Source organism: Abrus precatorius, unplaced genomic scaffold, assembly GCF_003935025.1.
Source record: "Abrus precatorius isolate BTA unplaced genomic scaffold, Abrus_2018 Scaffold8, whole genome shotgun sequence".
Lineage (NCBI taxonomy): Eukaryota > Viridiplantae > Streptophyta > Magnoliopsida > Fabales > Fabaceae > Abrus > Abrus precatorius.
This window is the reverse complement of record NW_020874428.1, coordinates 6280386-6298434: the sequence shown is the minus strand read 5'-3', so window position 1 is coordinate 6298434 and position 18049 is coordinate 6280386. Positions and strand designations below refer to the sequence as shown.

The following is an 18049-nucleotide window of genomic DNA, read 5'->3' as shown; positions in this document are numbered from 1 at the left end:
TCCCGAGCTAGATCTCAACCCATGTGATGTATGGGACTTTAAAAAAATTATTAAAAAACTTTTAAGAATTTCATTTTATTAAAAATAATTAAGATAAATATTATATATTTATGAATAAATATTTGAGATATTATGATGATATATTTATATTTATTTTAATTTCACACGATATGTAAGATTTAATAACAAATATCAGTAAAATATTTGATTTTATTAAATATTATTCTTTAAAATAAATTGCATAAAAGCTTTTAAAAAGATGTATTATATATATAAATTGAATTAATAATCTTAATATATATTGTTAATTTCTTTCATAATTGTAATGAGATATAATATTCTCGTATTTTAAATTTGTTTTTAATAAAATATTAATGTTTAAAAAAACTAGTATTATATAATAAAAAATTATTTTACTCACTTTCTCATTTTATTAAAAATGATAAACCTAACATTAAATTTTGTGACTATTAAATCTAGATTTAATTTAAATACTCTGACATTATAATATTTGTTTATACCGTCGCCTAATCATAAATTGTTATATCAATAAAAAATTTAATTTTTTTATAATTAATATAAAAATTATATCCATAACATATTTTACTTAATTAATAAAGTAAAAATATTTATACTGTCAATGCACTAAAATTAAGCTCTAATCCGACATTAAATCTATACTCAATTGTATAAAATTAAAAAATCATGAAATTATTCGGTATTAGAGTTTTTAATTCATATTTAACATTAGAATCAATCAACAAATAAATGGTATACCGCCATACAGTAAATAAATAAAAATATTACAGAATTCAAAATGAATATATAAAAATAGCTACAAACCTATATGTAAAATTTTGTCAAAACCATCATGATTGTATAAAAAATAATAATTTTCATCACTAGCTCGATGGGCTAGAACTGAAACATTCTTTTTTAATAAATCTCTTTAGATTTCACCCACCAACCAGTTAAAAATAAATAAATAAAATACTTTAGGTTGGAACTCAAGGATATATCAATTTTATTGCATGTTTGATATGACGTTAAATTCACTTAAATATTTTAACGTTATAAATTATAAATTTTATGTTAAGACACGTATTCATAAAATTTAATTTTCGTTGTTACGTCTCCATTTAGGTGTCACACATAGTGCTTTGAACATTTGAAGCATATTAGGGAAGCTTTGAATAAGATGATCCAAAGTCAGACGATGAGACGATGGCATGGACAAGATTTCATCAAACCATTCATCTCTTTGTTTAGACCATGTTTCAGAAATAGCTCTTTATTGTATAATATGGTCTTAAGATGATATATGCTTAATTTTCTTTTATAAAGAATCATTTAATCTTTTGTTGAAATCTAGCACACTTAATTATGTTTTTTTTTATGTTCATGCAATTATATTTGATTTTGGTTTCATCAAAATCAAGAAATTACACAACATTAAATTTAACTATAAATTATTAATTGAGAGGACGAGAAGAAAAATATTAATATTGACTGTTGATGTAAAATTTTGTTGACTCCATTGAAATGGTCACCAAAAATCAAATTGAAATAACCTAGACAGCTTGGGTGCGATACACGATTGTCAGATTTTCTAATCATGTTCCCGCAAGCAGATCTTTCTTCAAAATTATGGCAGATGAATTATCAATCTCAAAACTAATATTTAAAAATGACAAAAATTAGTAACAAAATAAAGTGATTAAAACTAAGCTAAATAATTAGTTAAAAAAATTTCTTACACTAGTTTAAATTTAAAAATTCTTATATTTAATATAAGTATTTTATTTAATTTATATTTAATAATTAATAAAATAATAAATTATAACATTTAGATATAAATTAAATAAAAGATTCACATTGAGTATAAGAATTTTTAAACTTAAATTAGTATAAGAAGATTTCAAATAATTTTATTGCCTTTCTTAGTTATTTAATTTCTTAATCAAAGTCTCATCTATATGTTACCATCTCAATTTTATTTATGGACTTAAGGTATAATTACCTCCCCAACTTTGCAATGAGCCAAACTTGCTGGGGAAAAATATACAACAAAACTAGTAACAACATGAATTCATCAACGAAAAACTTTTCTATACGCAAAATTTAAACCCTAGCCTAGACCTTGCTTGGGTTTATTCTTTATTAGTTGCTTAAGCATAAGATTTTCTTCAATAATTAAAAAAGAGAATAACGAAATGTATGTTACTATTAATATTTATGGGAAACATGTACCACATTTAAGGTAAGTTATGGTAATCATATGTTGTATGCTGTGAGCTTACGCGACAATTTGGTTGCTGCATTGTCCATTTCCATTGAAAAGAGCTTTGCAACTAACAATGATACCTGCGGGCACCAGAACAGGACAACAAGATCTCATAAAACAAATTTGCAATAAGAAGCCAATCCTTGCATATGCAACATGTCATTTTGTGCGGTTGTTTCTTATACCCACAAAAGGATGGATCCGGATTCAGTGAATTTTAAAAGGGTACAGTTGCAGGTAGAGTACCCATACTTTTATCATTTGTATAAATTATATATAACTATAAAATATATAATATTACAAAGTATTCATATTTTGCTTTTGACTATACCAATACTCTTTTTAATTGCAGTATTCGGATCCGAAAAGGATTGGCTGGAGTTTAAAATGAATTGCATAAAGTGTAGTTTTTTTTTTAGTTTTTACAGTTATCGTTGCTTATGATGAAATTGTTGTAATTTTTACTGTTAAGATTGCTTGCAGACAAACCAAATCACAAAAGAAAAAAAAAAGCTCTCTATCTTTTGATTCTTTTAGAGAAGAGTTAAAAGGAGACATGGTGTTTTTACCCCTGTGGGATCCTCTTCTTTATACCTCTACAAAAGAGCGTTTGTACGAGCTGTGAAGATCTGTAAACATGTACTGCTATTAGAAAATGTCTACCTTTTTTTTTTTCTTCTATAACTAGTATATATTATTTTTTAGTGATTTCTTTCGCGAAAATCGACATAATTCAAGATGTACATATTTGCTCAAGTTCTAGAGTAAAATCAAATCCTAGAGTTTATTATTTTGTATAAATTTCCGGCAGAATGCATCCTTAGTTGTGTACAACAAGTGATTTATCACTATAATCTGTGTATAGTGTGAACTATATATAACAACAGCTCATTATTGTTCACCAAATTACATAAATCTGCTAACCATTTCTGGTCCTTGATGATTCTTAGATGGAGCCATCTGTGTGGTTAAGTATTCATACTTGTGTGAGAGTGATATTAATTTTTCATCTTAGAGTTTAGTATGGACTAATTTTAGTTAGGGCACTAAACTAAAAAAATGCTACCAACACACTCTTATTTTAATCAAGTGTCTTAGAAAAATATGTGTTACATGCAGTATTGCTAGCACTGCTCAAACTAGAAAGGAAGGTCCAAGGAATATTCATTACGCTCTAAGAGATTAAGGGACATGATTGATCATATAATCATTCTTTACTGGAATTAAAATCTGGTTCCAAGGAAGTCAATAATTTAATATCACTGTAACAAATCAAAGAAAAATCACAGTAAGTTATATATGACAGTTTCATGGAAGGCACATAAAGTTGCCATTTTGAGCTGGAAAGCATAACCAAAAATCTCTTTTCCTTACGAGAGCACTGTCCTCCTGCTATTTCCGTACATATTATATGACACTTAGACCCACCAATATCACCTCTTCATTGTCATCTTTCCATGGCCACAGTAAAAGACAACATAAAGTGCTTTTAATTGCGGTTACTAATTCAGAATGAATGAACAAAATAATTGATCACCAGTTCATTCATATAGCATTGGATGAAATTCTTGTGGGGTGGCTGAAATTTTGAAAATGCATCCACCAATTAAATTGGCGTTTAGTTTCGGTACAACTTTAAAAACATTATAAGATTCTAAACTGTGAGAAGTGGTTTCTAGTTTTATTGGCATTTGTATCAAGATTCCATATGCAATATGTTCGATGCTAGTGAATGGTGAACTACTTGTATACACTATATACCCCACATACATATAGTACAAAACGTGCAATTCTTAATGGTTTGTGATCCACGTCTTCCATGTATAAAGTGAACCATTTTACTTTTTTGCTCTTTTAAAGCTTTTCTTGGTGGGGACTGATTTGAAGACTAAAAGGAGTTAAATCGTCGTGCATTCAAAATCATTGTCCTGATCACTCACTCTTATCCATAGTTTTCACTTTCTTCCCCTTTTTTACCCTTTCAATTAGCTTAATTAAGATGTATGTATATCAAAACTCTTGAGAAATATGGGAACAATTACCAAAGAAACAATTATACAATGGTAACACATGATTCATATAAACTTGAGACAATAACTATTTACTAACCAATTTCATGTGCATATATATATAACTTTTTAGGTGACTAAGCTAACTAACAAACTATATGTTAAATGAAGATTATTCAGCATTTATATAAAGGGTCAGTTGTACCAGTTTGGGTGGCCAATATAGCACATGCACCTAACCATTTAGCAATCGTCTCCACTTAATCACATGGTAGGTATAAGTATTTGACCTATATTTGGTGGGGGTAATGCCAGATCCAAATAAAAATAAAATTTTCTTTGGATTTGCTCACTAATAAGATAAAAGGTCAAAAGGTTGAAGAGGGGTCCATGTAGTGGGACTATGTTTTAGAAGGTGGTGACTATTGTACATGTTCATGGACATGGGTTTCTGGAGACTTACTTTAGATATCTGTCTAGCTGAACTGAGGAATAGGAACAGAAGGACTTTTCTGTAACCAATAAAAGGTGAAAAGCAGCTACATGCTAGAAACTTGGTTCTTTGGCATCATTACTGTAACTTTGGGATGCAATGATGTCCACCATCATTTCCAGAATCAGAATACAAAATTATTTCCCGTTCATAAAACACTAATCAAATTCCAAACCACCGAGCATGTAATTTAGTTAGCTTAAAATTATTACTATTTAATCGGTGTTCTTGAGTTCAAGAAATATCCATCACTAAAATATGCATAATTATTTGTGGTAAATAAAAGTATTCAATTACCATAGTGATAGCTAGCAAGCAAGAAGAAAATTTTTTGGTGTGGTTCCCTATTCCAAACTTATTGACGTATAGCTAGCCAGTGAACAGTGCTGGCCCCTCAGCCTCAGGTCATTGGACACCAAATCTGCCTTTGCATTTTTACAAGACATGACAATGCGTCAATGTAGTTAATATCATGTCTGATTCCACGTTTCTGTATAGTTAAACTTGTATTCATCTTCAAGGCTATAGAAAGAGTAAAATGAGTAATGCTAACTTCAACGTGTGCACCACAGGTTTATATTCTCTAAAATTTAGAAAAATAAACTATTTTTAATTTATGAGAGAAATTTTATTCATTTTTTATATTAATTTTTATAAAAATTTCTTTAAAAGGTTATCCAAACTAAATCATAGTCTTTGAATATGTTAAAGAAGAATTTATACAGAAATTATTTATGATTCTTATACTCTTTTTAATATAAGTTAAAATTAACTTTATTATTATTATTATTATTAAATAAGCTTTTGAAAAAGTTACGTAAAAATTTTGTAAAAAAGGTTAAATTAATGGTAAAATTTATCTAAATTGGGCCTCAGATAGATTGTCTTCCGGTTGGTACATGAACAAAAGCAACATAGAAATTCATGAGTACTGAGTAGAGAAAGGGGCCGAGAAAAATGATAACCCACTAGATCGGAAGATGCATAAACCTTTATTGATAAACAGTAACGGTGTGAATAACAATCCAAAATAGTTATGGGTTACAGACTGTTAAATGAGACAAGCTCAGAGAAAATACAGTAACATAAGTTTGATCATTTGTGCACTGACCCTTCCTTGTCAGATTCTATGTGGCTCTCTATATTCGACTTTGCCAGCTCTTAATTTGCAGCAAGGAAAAAGAGGGTCCCCATTCTCTTCAGTACAAAAATGTTAATAGCATGCGACACATTATTTTGTTTAGAAAATATTATAATATTTGGATAAAAAAACAAATATTAAAATATTATCATGACCAAAGAAATCCTTCAATTCTATATATTTTTTTCGGGTAGGGCATCCAATTTTGTTTTTAGGTGCAATACCCAGTATTTTATTGCTCGAGGCATTCTGGATTAGTTTGAATTTTTCATTCACTTGTTTATTCATGTAGCAAAGCTTTCATTTGTATTTCAATATAAAGAATTATTTATCGTTGGGAATTGGTATCCATTCCATCACTTCACCATAGTGACCTTGAAACAGCTTTGGTTTGAGGATTTGAATTCTCTAGCATGGCCCCATCTCGTTAATCACGTATTAGGTACAGATATTCTCCAATGCAACCGTCAATTAAGAAAAAAAAAATGCTTGCATCTTGAACTATTACGTCTCATCTTTTAGATAACAATAATGTTTATTGAATTGACATTATTTTAAACTGAGAATTGGAGTCCCAACATTTAAATGAGGTCTAGTTTGTTTTTTATTTTCATTTTTAATGAATATATTTTTCTTAGTTGCAAAATTATCATTAACTTCATCCTCAAACTCGAAGCCACTAGGTAGGTGCTTTAGAGGTTCATTATTGCTGATTTGTTTTGGTCTTGATGGAAGAGTTCACTAATCACTCGACTCAAATAAAAAATTGGGCCTAATCAAAACAATAACAATGTGCCCTTGTTTAGCCTAATAAAGAGTGGACTTGCCGAACATAAATATCCAAGTGATCCATGAATTGGGTTGGGGGAAATTATTTTTTAATTGATGATAATAGGCCCAATTTTTAACTACAAGTCTACAACATTTTTGGACCTTGGACAATGTTTTGGTTGGCATAATAGGTACATCGGATAGTCCTTGTCTCGTGAGTGATTATAGCTGGTCAAAAATGTTAGTAATACAATTTTTTAATTTATTTTTCTATTATTAGTTAAAATTTATTAAAAATTAAAAATTACGAGAGAAAAATATTAATATAAGAATGAAAAAAAATAAAACTTAAATGATAGTGTGAATGTATTTTATAGTGTTAACATTAATGTAGTTTAATGGTAAAAGTGAGCTAGAAGGACATAAGCATAGAAAATTTTCACATTTTTTCCCTGATGCAATGAAAAAAAAATGGTCATTGTCTAAAAATCTTAAATGACAAACAACGCCATTAATAATTGAATCTTTCTTTTAAAAGACGGTAAACAAGAAACAATCATATCCACAAGTGCCTATATCATCAAAGCATAAGCACCCTTTTGTCTTTTTAAGATGTGGCATGATTCTAAAGTGTTTCTAATCTTCCACTAACAATTGGGTACCAAAAAATAGCCAAGAAAATGAAGAAAGAAAGCACTGATAGTGCTCTCTCTTTGATGGGATGGAGAGTGTCCAAGTGCATAGATGGATTACTTAACGCTTCTCTATTACAATATTAATTTTAGAACAAAAAGATGGCAGAAAATCAAGATAATAATGGTTTCTTTAGCAACTCAATTACGACAACATATATGCCAAATGTGATGCAAGTTTCATTTTCTTGATTTTATTTGCCTTATACACCAATGCAGTGAGTGCAAATATGCGTTCACGCCACCTTCCGGAACATTTAATGACATACATTAAGTCCAAAGTAAAAACCAATATTTAGTGGATCAGTTTCACGTCAATGTATACTCTTATTTATAGTAACTAAGTTGCTGAGGAAACTTTCTTTGTGTGGAAAACAATAAATGCTGAACATGACTTCATATCTTTTAAAATATTTATTCATCTTAAAATAAAAAACATTTTCACGACATTAAAACTTTATAAATCCAAGACATATACTTTCAAACGAATTTAATTAATATGATATTTGAAATATATTCTACCTATTTAATATTTTTCACATCAAATAATTTTACAAAATGAAATTTATACTAAAATTAACACTTTCAGTATTTAAAAATAAAACCCATTTATTAATACTAGTTATACAAACTTTATTATAAAGCGATCGATGAAATTCATTATTTCATGCTTACACCACGTTTGAAATTTCTTATACATTCAGAACTGAAACAACTAAATACATGTTACTATCTAAATTTAATAGTAGTTATACTTTCATCTTACCAAATAATAATAATATTTTCTTTCACAAAGTCAAAACTATAAATTGCCCGCAATTAAATACAGTTGATTGTTTATCAAATCAAGATATACATGTAATTTATTTTATAAAGAGTGTGTGAATGCTGAATATAATACTCTAACAATGAAAGCATAAACGAGTACGCCATATGCGAATTATGCATGTAACTTGACTTTATTAGTTGACGAGAGAAACACATCGCGCAAGAATATGACTTTATCATCACTGCCTTTATTTATAGACAGCTAGCATATGCAAAAGAGAAACAATGTCCAGTACTACTCATGCATAATATACGATATTCTAGGCAATTCCTGTAACATATAGGTGATGTTTTTGTTAAGCAAATATTTTTCTATAAGAGTATCATATACCTTAATATATAATATGTTAATGGTACTTTAAAATGCGTCATACTTACTAAAAATATAAGTTAATTGTTTTCTCTATTTATGTATTTTAATTAAATGAGATATGCTACCTTGGTAAAAAAAAATCTTATTATATATATAAATATAATTGATTTGAGAGGTTGGAAGGGGGATAGCACTGCTACTCACAACATCATATACAGAAGAGTCCAATGTTGTCAACAAAATTAATGTTGTGGTCACTGCTTTTGTCTGGGTGCTACTTTGCCATTTCATGCGATGCAAACCAACAGGGCGAATACCTCTATAAGTTTATTGAATCAAAGAGGTTTAAGAAGGCCTCACATGGAGGAGCTTCAATTGCTGAAGATGGTGGTGATGGTGTGGCCACATATTTTTCGAAGGTACATGTTGTTAAGGAACAATCTGGGTGGATGGAAGCAGATAAAGTGAAGGCTTTGCCGGGACAGCCAAAAGGGGTGGATTTTGATCAATATGCTGGCTATGTAACAGTGGATGCAAAGGCAGGGAGAGCACTGTTCTACTACTTTGTGGAGTCACCTCAAAATTCTTCCACCAAGCCTCTTGTTCTATGGCTAAATGGAGGTAAATGCACAGGAGAGATTTGTTGATTTTCACATGATCATAGTTTAAGTCAAACTATTAAATAAGTTAATTTGAAAATATTTTAATGTCTATTTAATTAAAAAATTTATGTTTGATTATATTATTCAAAAACTTGTTTTAAGTTTAATAGACCAAATAATAATAATAATAATAATAATAATAATAACAATAATTTATATTACTATCATGCATTTTTAGCTTGATCTTTTAAAATTATATTTTAAAGGCTTAAACATGTTAATTTATATGTAAGTTTAGTCCATTACCTTATTTAGATGTAGGTTTTTAGCATAATTAAAAAACGTTATTACAAAATACGCTTTTAAATAGTCTTTTAAGTTAAGTTAAAGACTTCTAAAAAAGTTAAATCAAGTCTTAAAAATAAAGGAATTTTCACTTAACTTATTTTTACCTCTAGTCTTAATAAAGGAATTTGTTTAATTTAACTCCTAAATCAGTTGATATTTTTAGTTTAAAAAAACTAAAACATTCTATATATAGTACTAAAGATGTCATAATTATAACCAAATTAATTAATTAATTATGAAGAAATCCAACCATCTCTGTTCATATATATATATGGATCGATAAGTTACAAAGTTATTATGGCCAATGTTAAATATTTTTAAATTATTTTTCCTTAATGGGTTAGAAATTAAAATTGGAGAATAATACTATAGCTAAAAATTTGATATCTCTATATACTAATATTTTATAATTTTATTACATAATATTAAATAACTGTTGAATGAATACTTAAACAAAAAATGTAGAATCTAAAAAGCCTCGTTGAAAGTATTCCTTTGCCAAGGGAATTGATTTCAACGTTGAATCATATGACCCAATGACCCCACCTTAGCAATGGGTTTTTATGCTAATTTTTTATTCATAATATATGATGAGGTGTTTATTCCCAATCCCAATCAATCGCCGCACACATAAGCTGTGGAATTCCATCACGGAAGCCATTAGTCATGTTCGCCACCAACCCTAATAATAGAAAAATTAGTAATATTTTAAAAAAATATATTTTTAATTATTAATTAAATTTTATAAAAATTTATCAAAATATAAAAACAAAAATATTAATTTATGAGTAAAAAAAGTAAAATTTATATAATTTTAATAAATTTTAATTAATAATTAATACAAACGTGATAATCATTCTTGATCAGTTTAGATGTATGCATTAGAAGACTCTTATCGGTGCCCCTTCAGCATCAATAGGAATCGAAAGCATTTAAGAATCTCCTATTTAATCTTGAATATTTGAATGGGGTGATATTCATCTGACATCACATATATTTTTTTTTTTTATACTTTCTTTCATACGGAAGGTTAAGATGTATTTCTCTTACTATAAATAAAAAATTATGTAATACATGATGGAAAAAAAGATATAAAATAAGTGATAAAAAGGGGACGAAATTATCATTATCCTATTAGGGACTATTTACATATTAATTCTTTTATTTTGATGATGAATGTTGTGAGTGACCTAAGATTAATTTCATCCTTAAATCTCCCCATCCTTTAATGTTAAAACAAAGAACATAATCGAAAATTTAGAACTTAGTCCCTCAATGTTATAATTTAGAATTGAGTTGCAATTATTGGATATCTTTCTATTTTTAACTTACTAAATTTCAAGATGTAGGTACTCATCTACAAAATTCTGTACTTAGCCCCCTCTCTTGCTCTCTCTCTGAGCAATCTCGTCCCTTTTTTTATAAACAGTGGAATCCCATCTTAAACTTCAATATTTCATATATATATATAAAAGTTGAATAAAAAGCTTAATTGGAATGTAAAAATTTTTAGATTTATACTAATGTGATATCATCTTTTTTCTATATGTATATAAATATGCGTCTAAACTTTGAACCTACTTTTTAACATTGAAATAATGCGGGGCAAGGTAAATAAAACACAAAACTGAACACATTGTAAGTCTACCAACTAGTACTATTGAAACAACATATAGTTTTCCACGCGAGGGATGATATGGCTAACGTCATCAGGACTTAATATTCTACTTGTAACAACTTGAGAAAATCAAAATCATTTATCAATGCTTTCAATTTTTACTAATGAATGCATGGCTTGATAAAAAGATCACTAAAAGTATGATATACAGGGCCTGGCTGTTCTTCCTTTGGTTATGGAGCCATGGAAGAACTAGGACCTTTTAGAGTCAACAGTGATGGAAGAACACTGTACAGAAATGAATATGCATGGAACAACGGTAAGCATACACTAGCTATTAGATGAAAATTTCTTGTGTCAATGAAATTGAAATTACTTGTCTTCATCTCCTATCTCCTTCCTAGTCTTTTTAATAAAAAAAAGTGACACTTATTAAACATTCACTTACTATATTGTTATTTATTTTTACTTATGTGTCATCTTTAAATTGAATCTTCTCATATTATTGATTAATACAATATGGTCATGTTAACAAGAAAAACAAATAATATTTTTTATCAAGATTTGAGTCATACAACCAATTATAATAAGTTCTTAGATAAAAATGGTTTATTTCTCTCTCTAATATGACCATATAATATTACTTAATAACATGAAACAATTCAAATGCGTCACTTTTAATTGGAGGTCATGGAAGGAAAGAGCGAATAAGGAAATTTTTTGTGCTTGCATTATTATTTAGTATTGATGAGTCGCTTCAACAATTGGCAGTGGCAAACGTTATTTTCCTAGAGTCTCCAATAGGAGTTGGCTTTTCATATTCAAACACTTCTTCTGACTACATTAAAACTGGTGACAAAAGCACAGCCATGGACTCGTATATTTTTATTCTAAATTGGCTTGAGAGATTTCCACAGTACAAAACTCGAGACTTCTTCATAACTGGTGAAAGCTATGCTGGCCATTATGTTCCTCAGCTAGCTTACACTATTCTTACAAATAATAAGCTTACAAATCACACAGTGATCAACCTTAAAGGGATTGCGGTGAGTCAAACTTTCCATTGTACAACGTTCCATTTATTTCATTTAAACATAAATTTGCTTTGCCCTCAAATTTCTATTCTTGGTGCAGATCGGGAATGGCTGGATAGATGATAATACATGTACAAAGGGAATGTATGACTATTTTTGGACACATGCTCTAAACTCTGATGAGACCCATGAAGGAATTGAAAGACACTGTGACTATCAGAGCGGTAACTTTACAAGTGAATGCTACCAATATCAAAATAGAGGGATGGATGAAATAGGAAATATTGACGTATACAACCTATACGCTCCACATTGTGATTCAGCTGCAAGAAAAACCGGTGCTAGTCCTGCCACTTACTCGGTAAGTTGCATGTCATGCTACTTTTGCATTTTTGTTACGAGAAGTCTGACCTAAGAGCAGAGTAGTATACTTGGTTAAGGAGATAAGTAGTGAAAAAATTAAATAAAATATTAAAGGGCATTAACATATGTAATCGTAGTAAAGTCTAAATGGATTATCATTTTTTACATTGCCGTTTTCTTATATATGTTCAGTTACATACTTAACTTCCACCACCTTCTCGCTTTCCATGCTACATGCATCAGATCTATGACACCCTTTAATATGTAACAACCAAAATTGACAGTGGCATTAATGATCATACAAATTTGGAAGGACGGAAGTTCACAGAAATAAAAAAATTACAAAATATTTAGATGAAAGTATTAAGAACACAAAGATCAATGGCTATTATTTTTGTCAAAACTAAGCCAGAAATTCCTTTTTATTCAACATTGTAGGGAAGCAATTTCGACCCTTGTTCTGAAGATTATACCAGTTCCTACTTAAATCTCGCTGAAGTACAACAGGCTCTTCATGTTAAAGCATTAAAATGGTCTGCTTGCAGGTCCGCAGAATTCTCTACTTATGTTTTCCTCTCTGCATTTTAAAAATGCATTCATTGTAACCGTTCTATTTCCTGAATTAATGTGTCTAATGCTTCTATTCAGTGGGGTGGGATGGACAGATAGCCCAGCAACAGTTCTACCCGTTATAAAGCGGTTAATATCAAGTGGTATAAGGACATGGATCTATAGGTGATCGATCGAGTATATAAATTGCTTTCTGCCTCTGTTACATTCAAAACATTATCGTGGCTTTGTGTAACATTGTTGTTGTTATTCAATGATGCAGTGGCGATACAGATGGGCGTGTTCCCATAACATCGTCTCGGTATTCAGTAAATTCCTTGAAACTTCCGGAGAAGACTACATGGCGTCCATGGTACTCTGGCAATGAGGTAATGAAGCATTACTATATATTCAGAACTTACAAGCCACTTCAAGGTAATCTTATTGGGTACAATATGCAGGTTGGAGGATACGTGGTTGGGTACAAAGGGCTCACGCTCGTCAGTGTACGGGGAGCTGGGCACATGGTTCCAAGTTTCCAACCACAACGAGCACTAACCATGATCACATTTTTTCTTCGTGGAGAACTTCCTCCTAAATTAACCCCTTAGGTATATTTGGTAATATCCTTAAAATTAAATGTGAAAATTTGACAGATGTTGCATATGAAATTTCATCAATAAAATTCACCTCCGATTAAACAAACAAGAATAAGCTCCTACGATCAGTTTATACCCTTAATTTTCAAATCAGGGTAAAAATTTCAACCACAACTTTATATAAAAGGTTATATAAATACTTCGTTTCACTGCCTAATTGAAGGGATGCCAAACTGACTCTAATATTCATGCAGAAAAAGCATGGAATTGTTTATCTCCTTTGAAATTTCTTACTTCCAAATTCAACTATTTAAGGTCCCAACGAGTATTAAACGCCCCATCCCACCCCTCTTTCCAAAATATGAGTACGAGAGAGTGAGAGAGAACCTAGGCTAATGGACCTAAGTCTATGCCAATATCCACTTTATTTCATCGGGCCTTAAAGTTAGCGATTTTCATATATACACACACTATGTATAGAAAGAATGCAGAAGGGGACTATGATCTTACGTCTGTTGATGCAATATACAGCAAGAATAATATATGGCGCAATCTCCATGTTTTGGTGTGGAGGTGGATTTCAGTTTTATTTGGACATGGATTAAACAAATTAAAAAATTATGCGGTTCAAATTATTCGATAGATAGGAAAAGTAAATCAATCCAAATTAAAAGCAGAGTAAATGATAATTTTAAGGGACCAGAAGGCTTCTTTGCAACCGATTATTTTAGCTTAGTTGAACTAGATTTCTAATTTAACCATGAATGCACATACAGAAACTGCAGGAAAATAACCCCAGATTTTTTATTCATAGAACGCATCACAATGATTGAGATCTCTTAAATAAGATGAACTCAAATTCTATCACCGATTCAGAATAGCATAGGGATATGGAAATAAAATATTGGCAAAGAAGAAAAAGCAATTACCATAAAATCTAACAACAGCAAAGCTTCAATGTGAACAGCTGGAAACAAATAAAATGCATGCTAGCAAACTTGCTGTCATAATCAAGTCAATTATTCTGATAGTAAGTTTAGGTTCCTCGTGAACCATTACTCCTACGACCCTAAACAAATGATTAATTGAATCCCTAAAGTGCTACCTCAGGTTGTCAAAATTCAACTCTGCTCTGCTCCACAATTAGGAGGGATTCAAAAGAACTCAACAGATCAAGCAAGTTTCAATGTGCAAATTTAACTTAAGACAGCTCTTGTTGATTGATGAAAAAATGCATGATCACAGTGAAAGAGACGTTTGGAGAGAATTTCATTTGGTCCTAGAACATCTAGGAGTTCACATAAGCCAAGAAAGTAAGCTGAATTTCCACTAAATAAAAATTTCTTTCATGGATGACACACGAGACTTAGATAGAAACTTTTACATCAGATGCAGAAGCATCTGCATACAAAGGATGGAGAACATGACCTTCCTTAGGCTCAACATGCACCCACTTACGACCAGTCAGCTTGTTCCGTTCAAACTTCACCAAGCCCTCTTTCAATGCAAAAAGTGTATGATCTTTTCCAATTCCAACATAGTTTCCTGGATGAAAACGAGTGCCACGTTGTCTAATAATGATATTTCCAGGTATCACCCTCTGCAAGGCAAGAAAAAAACCATATCATGAGTGAACAAACTAAGTTCAGAACATCCAGCTTTAGTTCTCTCTTCTTCTGACTGCATGACATAAAATTAATATTCTAGCTTAAAGCATAAAGCAAATACCTCCCCACCAAATTTCTTCACTCCAAGGTTCTTTGGTTTTGAATCCCGTCCATTCTTTGTGGAACCAGCTGTCTTTTTGGTAGCCCATCGCCTGAACACCAAACTCAATCCATCGCCAGAAACATCTAAAATAGTGGGTCAAAAATCCATTAGTCTAGCTTACTTTTAAAACCTATAATACAATAGCCAATATAGGATCATGAAGTTATACCAGCAGTGCTTCTGTAAACAGGAACATTTGTCACAAGTTCCTTGATATTCAATCTTCTGCACAATGATGCTGCAAAATTCATACTGTTTTCTATGCTATAAAGACACTACCTGAAATACATATAACAGCATATGAAAAATCAAATGCAGTGAAACAAACCAAGGGAACCAGCTTTGCTTGCGTTAACAACTAACAACTACCAAGCAGAATGAATCAATTTGTGGAAAGATCAAAACTTAAATAAGAACTGGTCATACTAATCCCTTGTCCTTTGATCATTACAACGAGTTCATCTTATTTAATTAATATCTAGACAGGAAATTATAACAAGGACAAAATATCTCACAAAAATAAAATAGAAGTTATAATTTAAAAAACTATTAAAAATCCCCTTCCGAACAACTCCTTAGGGAAAAAAGGCCTAAAAGAATGGTATAACAGATAATTAGAGAGATACAATATCGAGTATAAACAACTCAATCTTGATTAACACGAATAACCATAGATTTATCCTCATTGCCCAAAACAGAAATCAATCATTGCAATTTGCAAGCACAAGAATTGGTTCCTATTATCCTCATTTATGATGAGTACATTATACAATAAATTTATAGAAATGGTTCAGAAAAAGAGAGAAAGAATAGCAAGCGTGTTTGGATTCCCGTTGAAATGGTCATGGATCCACGTTTACTCTAACACTACTTAAGTGTAGCTTCTGAATTAGATCGAAGTTTTACATAAACAGTGTTTCATTAAGGAAAAGCCTTCACAGTATCAGATTCATAGCAATAGAACCTAGCTATTTACGAATGAGAATATTTAAACGCAGCCACGTTATAAAATAAAGAAACACTGTAATGTAAACTAACAAAAAAGCTAAAAGATCAGAGAAGTGAGAACATTGCAGTAGCATAATCAATCAATGAAGCACGCAACAAAATATCATACTACAAACAGAGAGTATGAAAATGAAAAGCAGAAATATAGAGACACATAAATTGCAGGGTAAAAAAGGCAGAAAATAGAGAATGACCTTGAAGACTCGAAATGTTCAACGGCGAAGGAAATTCGGTCGCCTGTGATGCCGGAAAATACTCAGGCGGCTTTCGACGGAGGAGCTCACGGCGGAGGAATGACAGAGACACGAATGAAGTCACGGCGGTCTGAGAATCTGGGTCCTGATGGAGGGTTCGTATTTCGCAGTTCTCGCCACAAACTCGAAAGGTTTTCTACTACTGTCGTTTTTTCTTTAATAAAATTTAGTTGTAGAACAGTGTCAAAATATTTACTTTTTATTAAAAACATCATTTGTAAATAAACCAAATACCAAAGAATAAAAAATTTAGTTTTTAGAAAATATTAACTAAATTTAATACATTTTATTTGTATATGATATTGATACAAAATAAATTAATGATATATTATAAGTTTATAATAATTACATATTGACATGTGAAAAAAATCATTAACTTTATAATAATTAATTTAAATGTCATGCTTATCATATATTGTAATCAGTTAATAGTGTAAATTTTTACAATAACAGTATATTAAAATTAAATTCTATAACTAATTACTTTTTGTATTATGTGTAAACTAATAAGACTTATTTATTATTAAATAATATAAATTAACATAAAAATAAAATATAATTCATATTAATAATTTCATTAAAAATATTTTTAATTAATAAAGTATTTAATATTCAATTCTCAACAATATTATGAGATTAGTTTTATGATATAAAGATGTATTAATTATAGTATATGAAGGGAGAAAATATTTTTAGTGTCTAAAGAATAAATTTTTCTTTTTCTTAAAAATTTTAAATAAAAATTGTAAATACATAATTATTTACATTGTATTTTCATTATGATATCATACATCTACTGTATAATTATCGTTTTCTAAATAAATCAACCACAACACGATTATTATGACTTTTGCCTTTTAAAATTTTGAAAAAAAATGTCTAAAATAATTATAATATTTTTCAAGCATAAAACAACTATAAAAGCATCTTAAGAGAGTTTTTCAAGCTTTACTTTTTATTATATTATATTATATTATTATTATTATATAATCAAAAGAGTAGATAAAATTGATATTCAATTTTATAATTTCAAATTTACAGCATGTTTGTTTAATCCTCATAACCGAGTTTACTCATTTCTCAAGACACAAAATTACGTTGTAATAGAAGCTTGCTGAGAGAATAATTTTTTCAAAATTTCCAAAACAAAGGTCGGTGGAAGATATTAAGGGGTATAAGCACCAGGATGTATAGGTGATAAACGAAATGAATTGCTCTGAGCCTCAGATACATTCAGAACATTACAATATCGTGGCTTTGGGTAACATTGCTGTTGTTTCAATAACGCAATGGCGATCCAGATAGACAGTTTCCCATGACATCATCTCGGTATTTAATAAATGCCTTGAAATCTTCCAGTGGAGAGAACATGA

The 18049-nt window shown here is 30.0% G+C and overlaps 2 protein-coding genes across 3 annotated transcripts; one reads left to right on the top strand and one right to left on the bottom strand.

The window, feature by feature from the left end:
• The first annotated feature begins 8651 nt into the window (after positions 1–8651).
• On the top strand, positions 8652–13686 carry LOC113846145 (serine carboxypeptidase II-3-like). The gene is made up of 8 exons (XM_027474091.1): positions 8652–9152; positions 11311–11418; positions 11871–12145; positions 12234–12494; positions 12935–13041; positions 13145–13231; positions 13329–13434; positions 13507–13686. The coding sequence occupies exons 1-8, from the start codon at positions 8759–8761 to the stop codon at positions 13654–13656; spliced, it is 1488 nt and encodes a 495-aa protein (XP_027329892.1). The 5' UTR covers positions 8652–8758; the 3' UTR covers positions 13657–13686.
• Positions 12020–16848, bottom strand: LOC113846146 (50S ribosomal protein L27-like). Of its 2 annotated transcripts, XR_003501640.1 has the most exons (5): positions 16617–16848; positions 15584–15693; positions 15373–15497; positions 12663–15244; positions 12020–12544 (listed from the first exon to the last, which is right to left on the bottom strand). XR_003501640.1 is itself a non-coding variant. In XM_027474093.1 (4 exons), exons 2-4 carry the CDS (start codon positions 15663–15665, stop codon positions 15011–15013), a joined length of 441 nt encoding a protein of 146 aa, XP_027329894.1. In that variant the 5' UTR covers positions 15666–15693; positions 16617–16848; the 3' UTR covers positions 12162–15010. The 2 variants fall into 2 exon arrangements, 1 of the variants encoding a protein (XP_027329894.1); XM_027474093.1 differs by having other exon boundaries at positions 12162–15244.
• Between the last annotated feature and the right edge of the window lie 1201 nt (positions 16849–18049).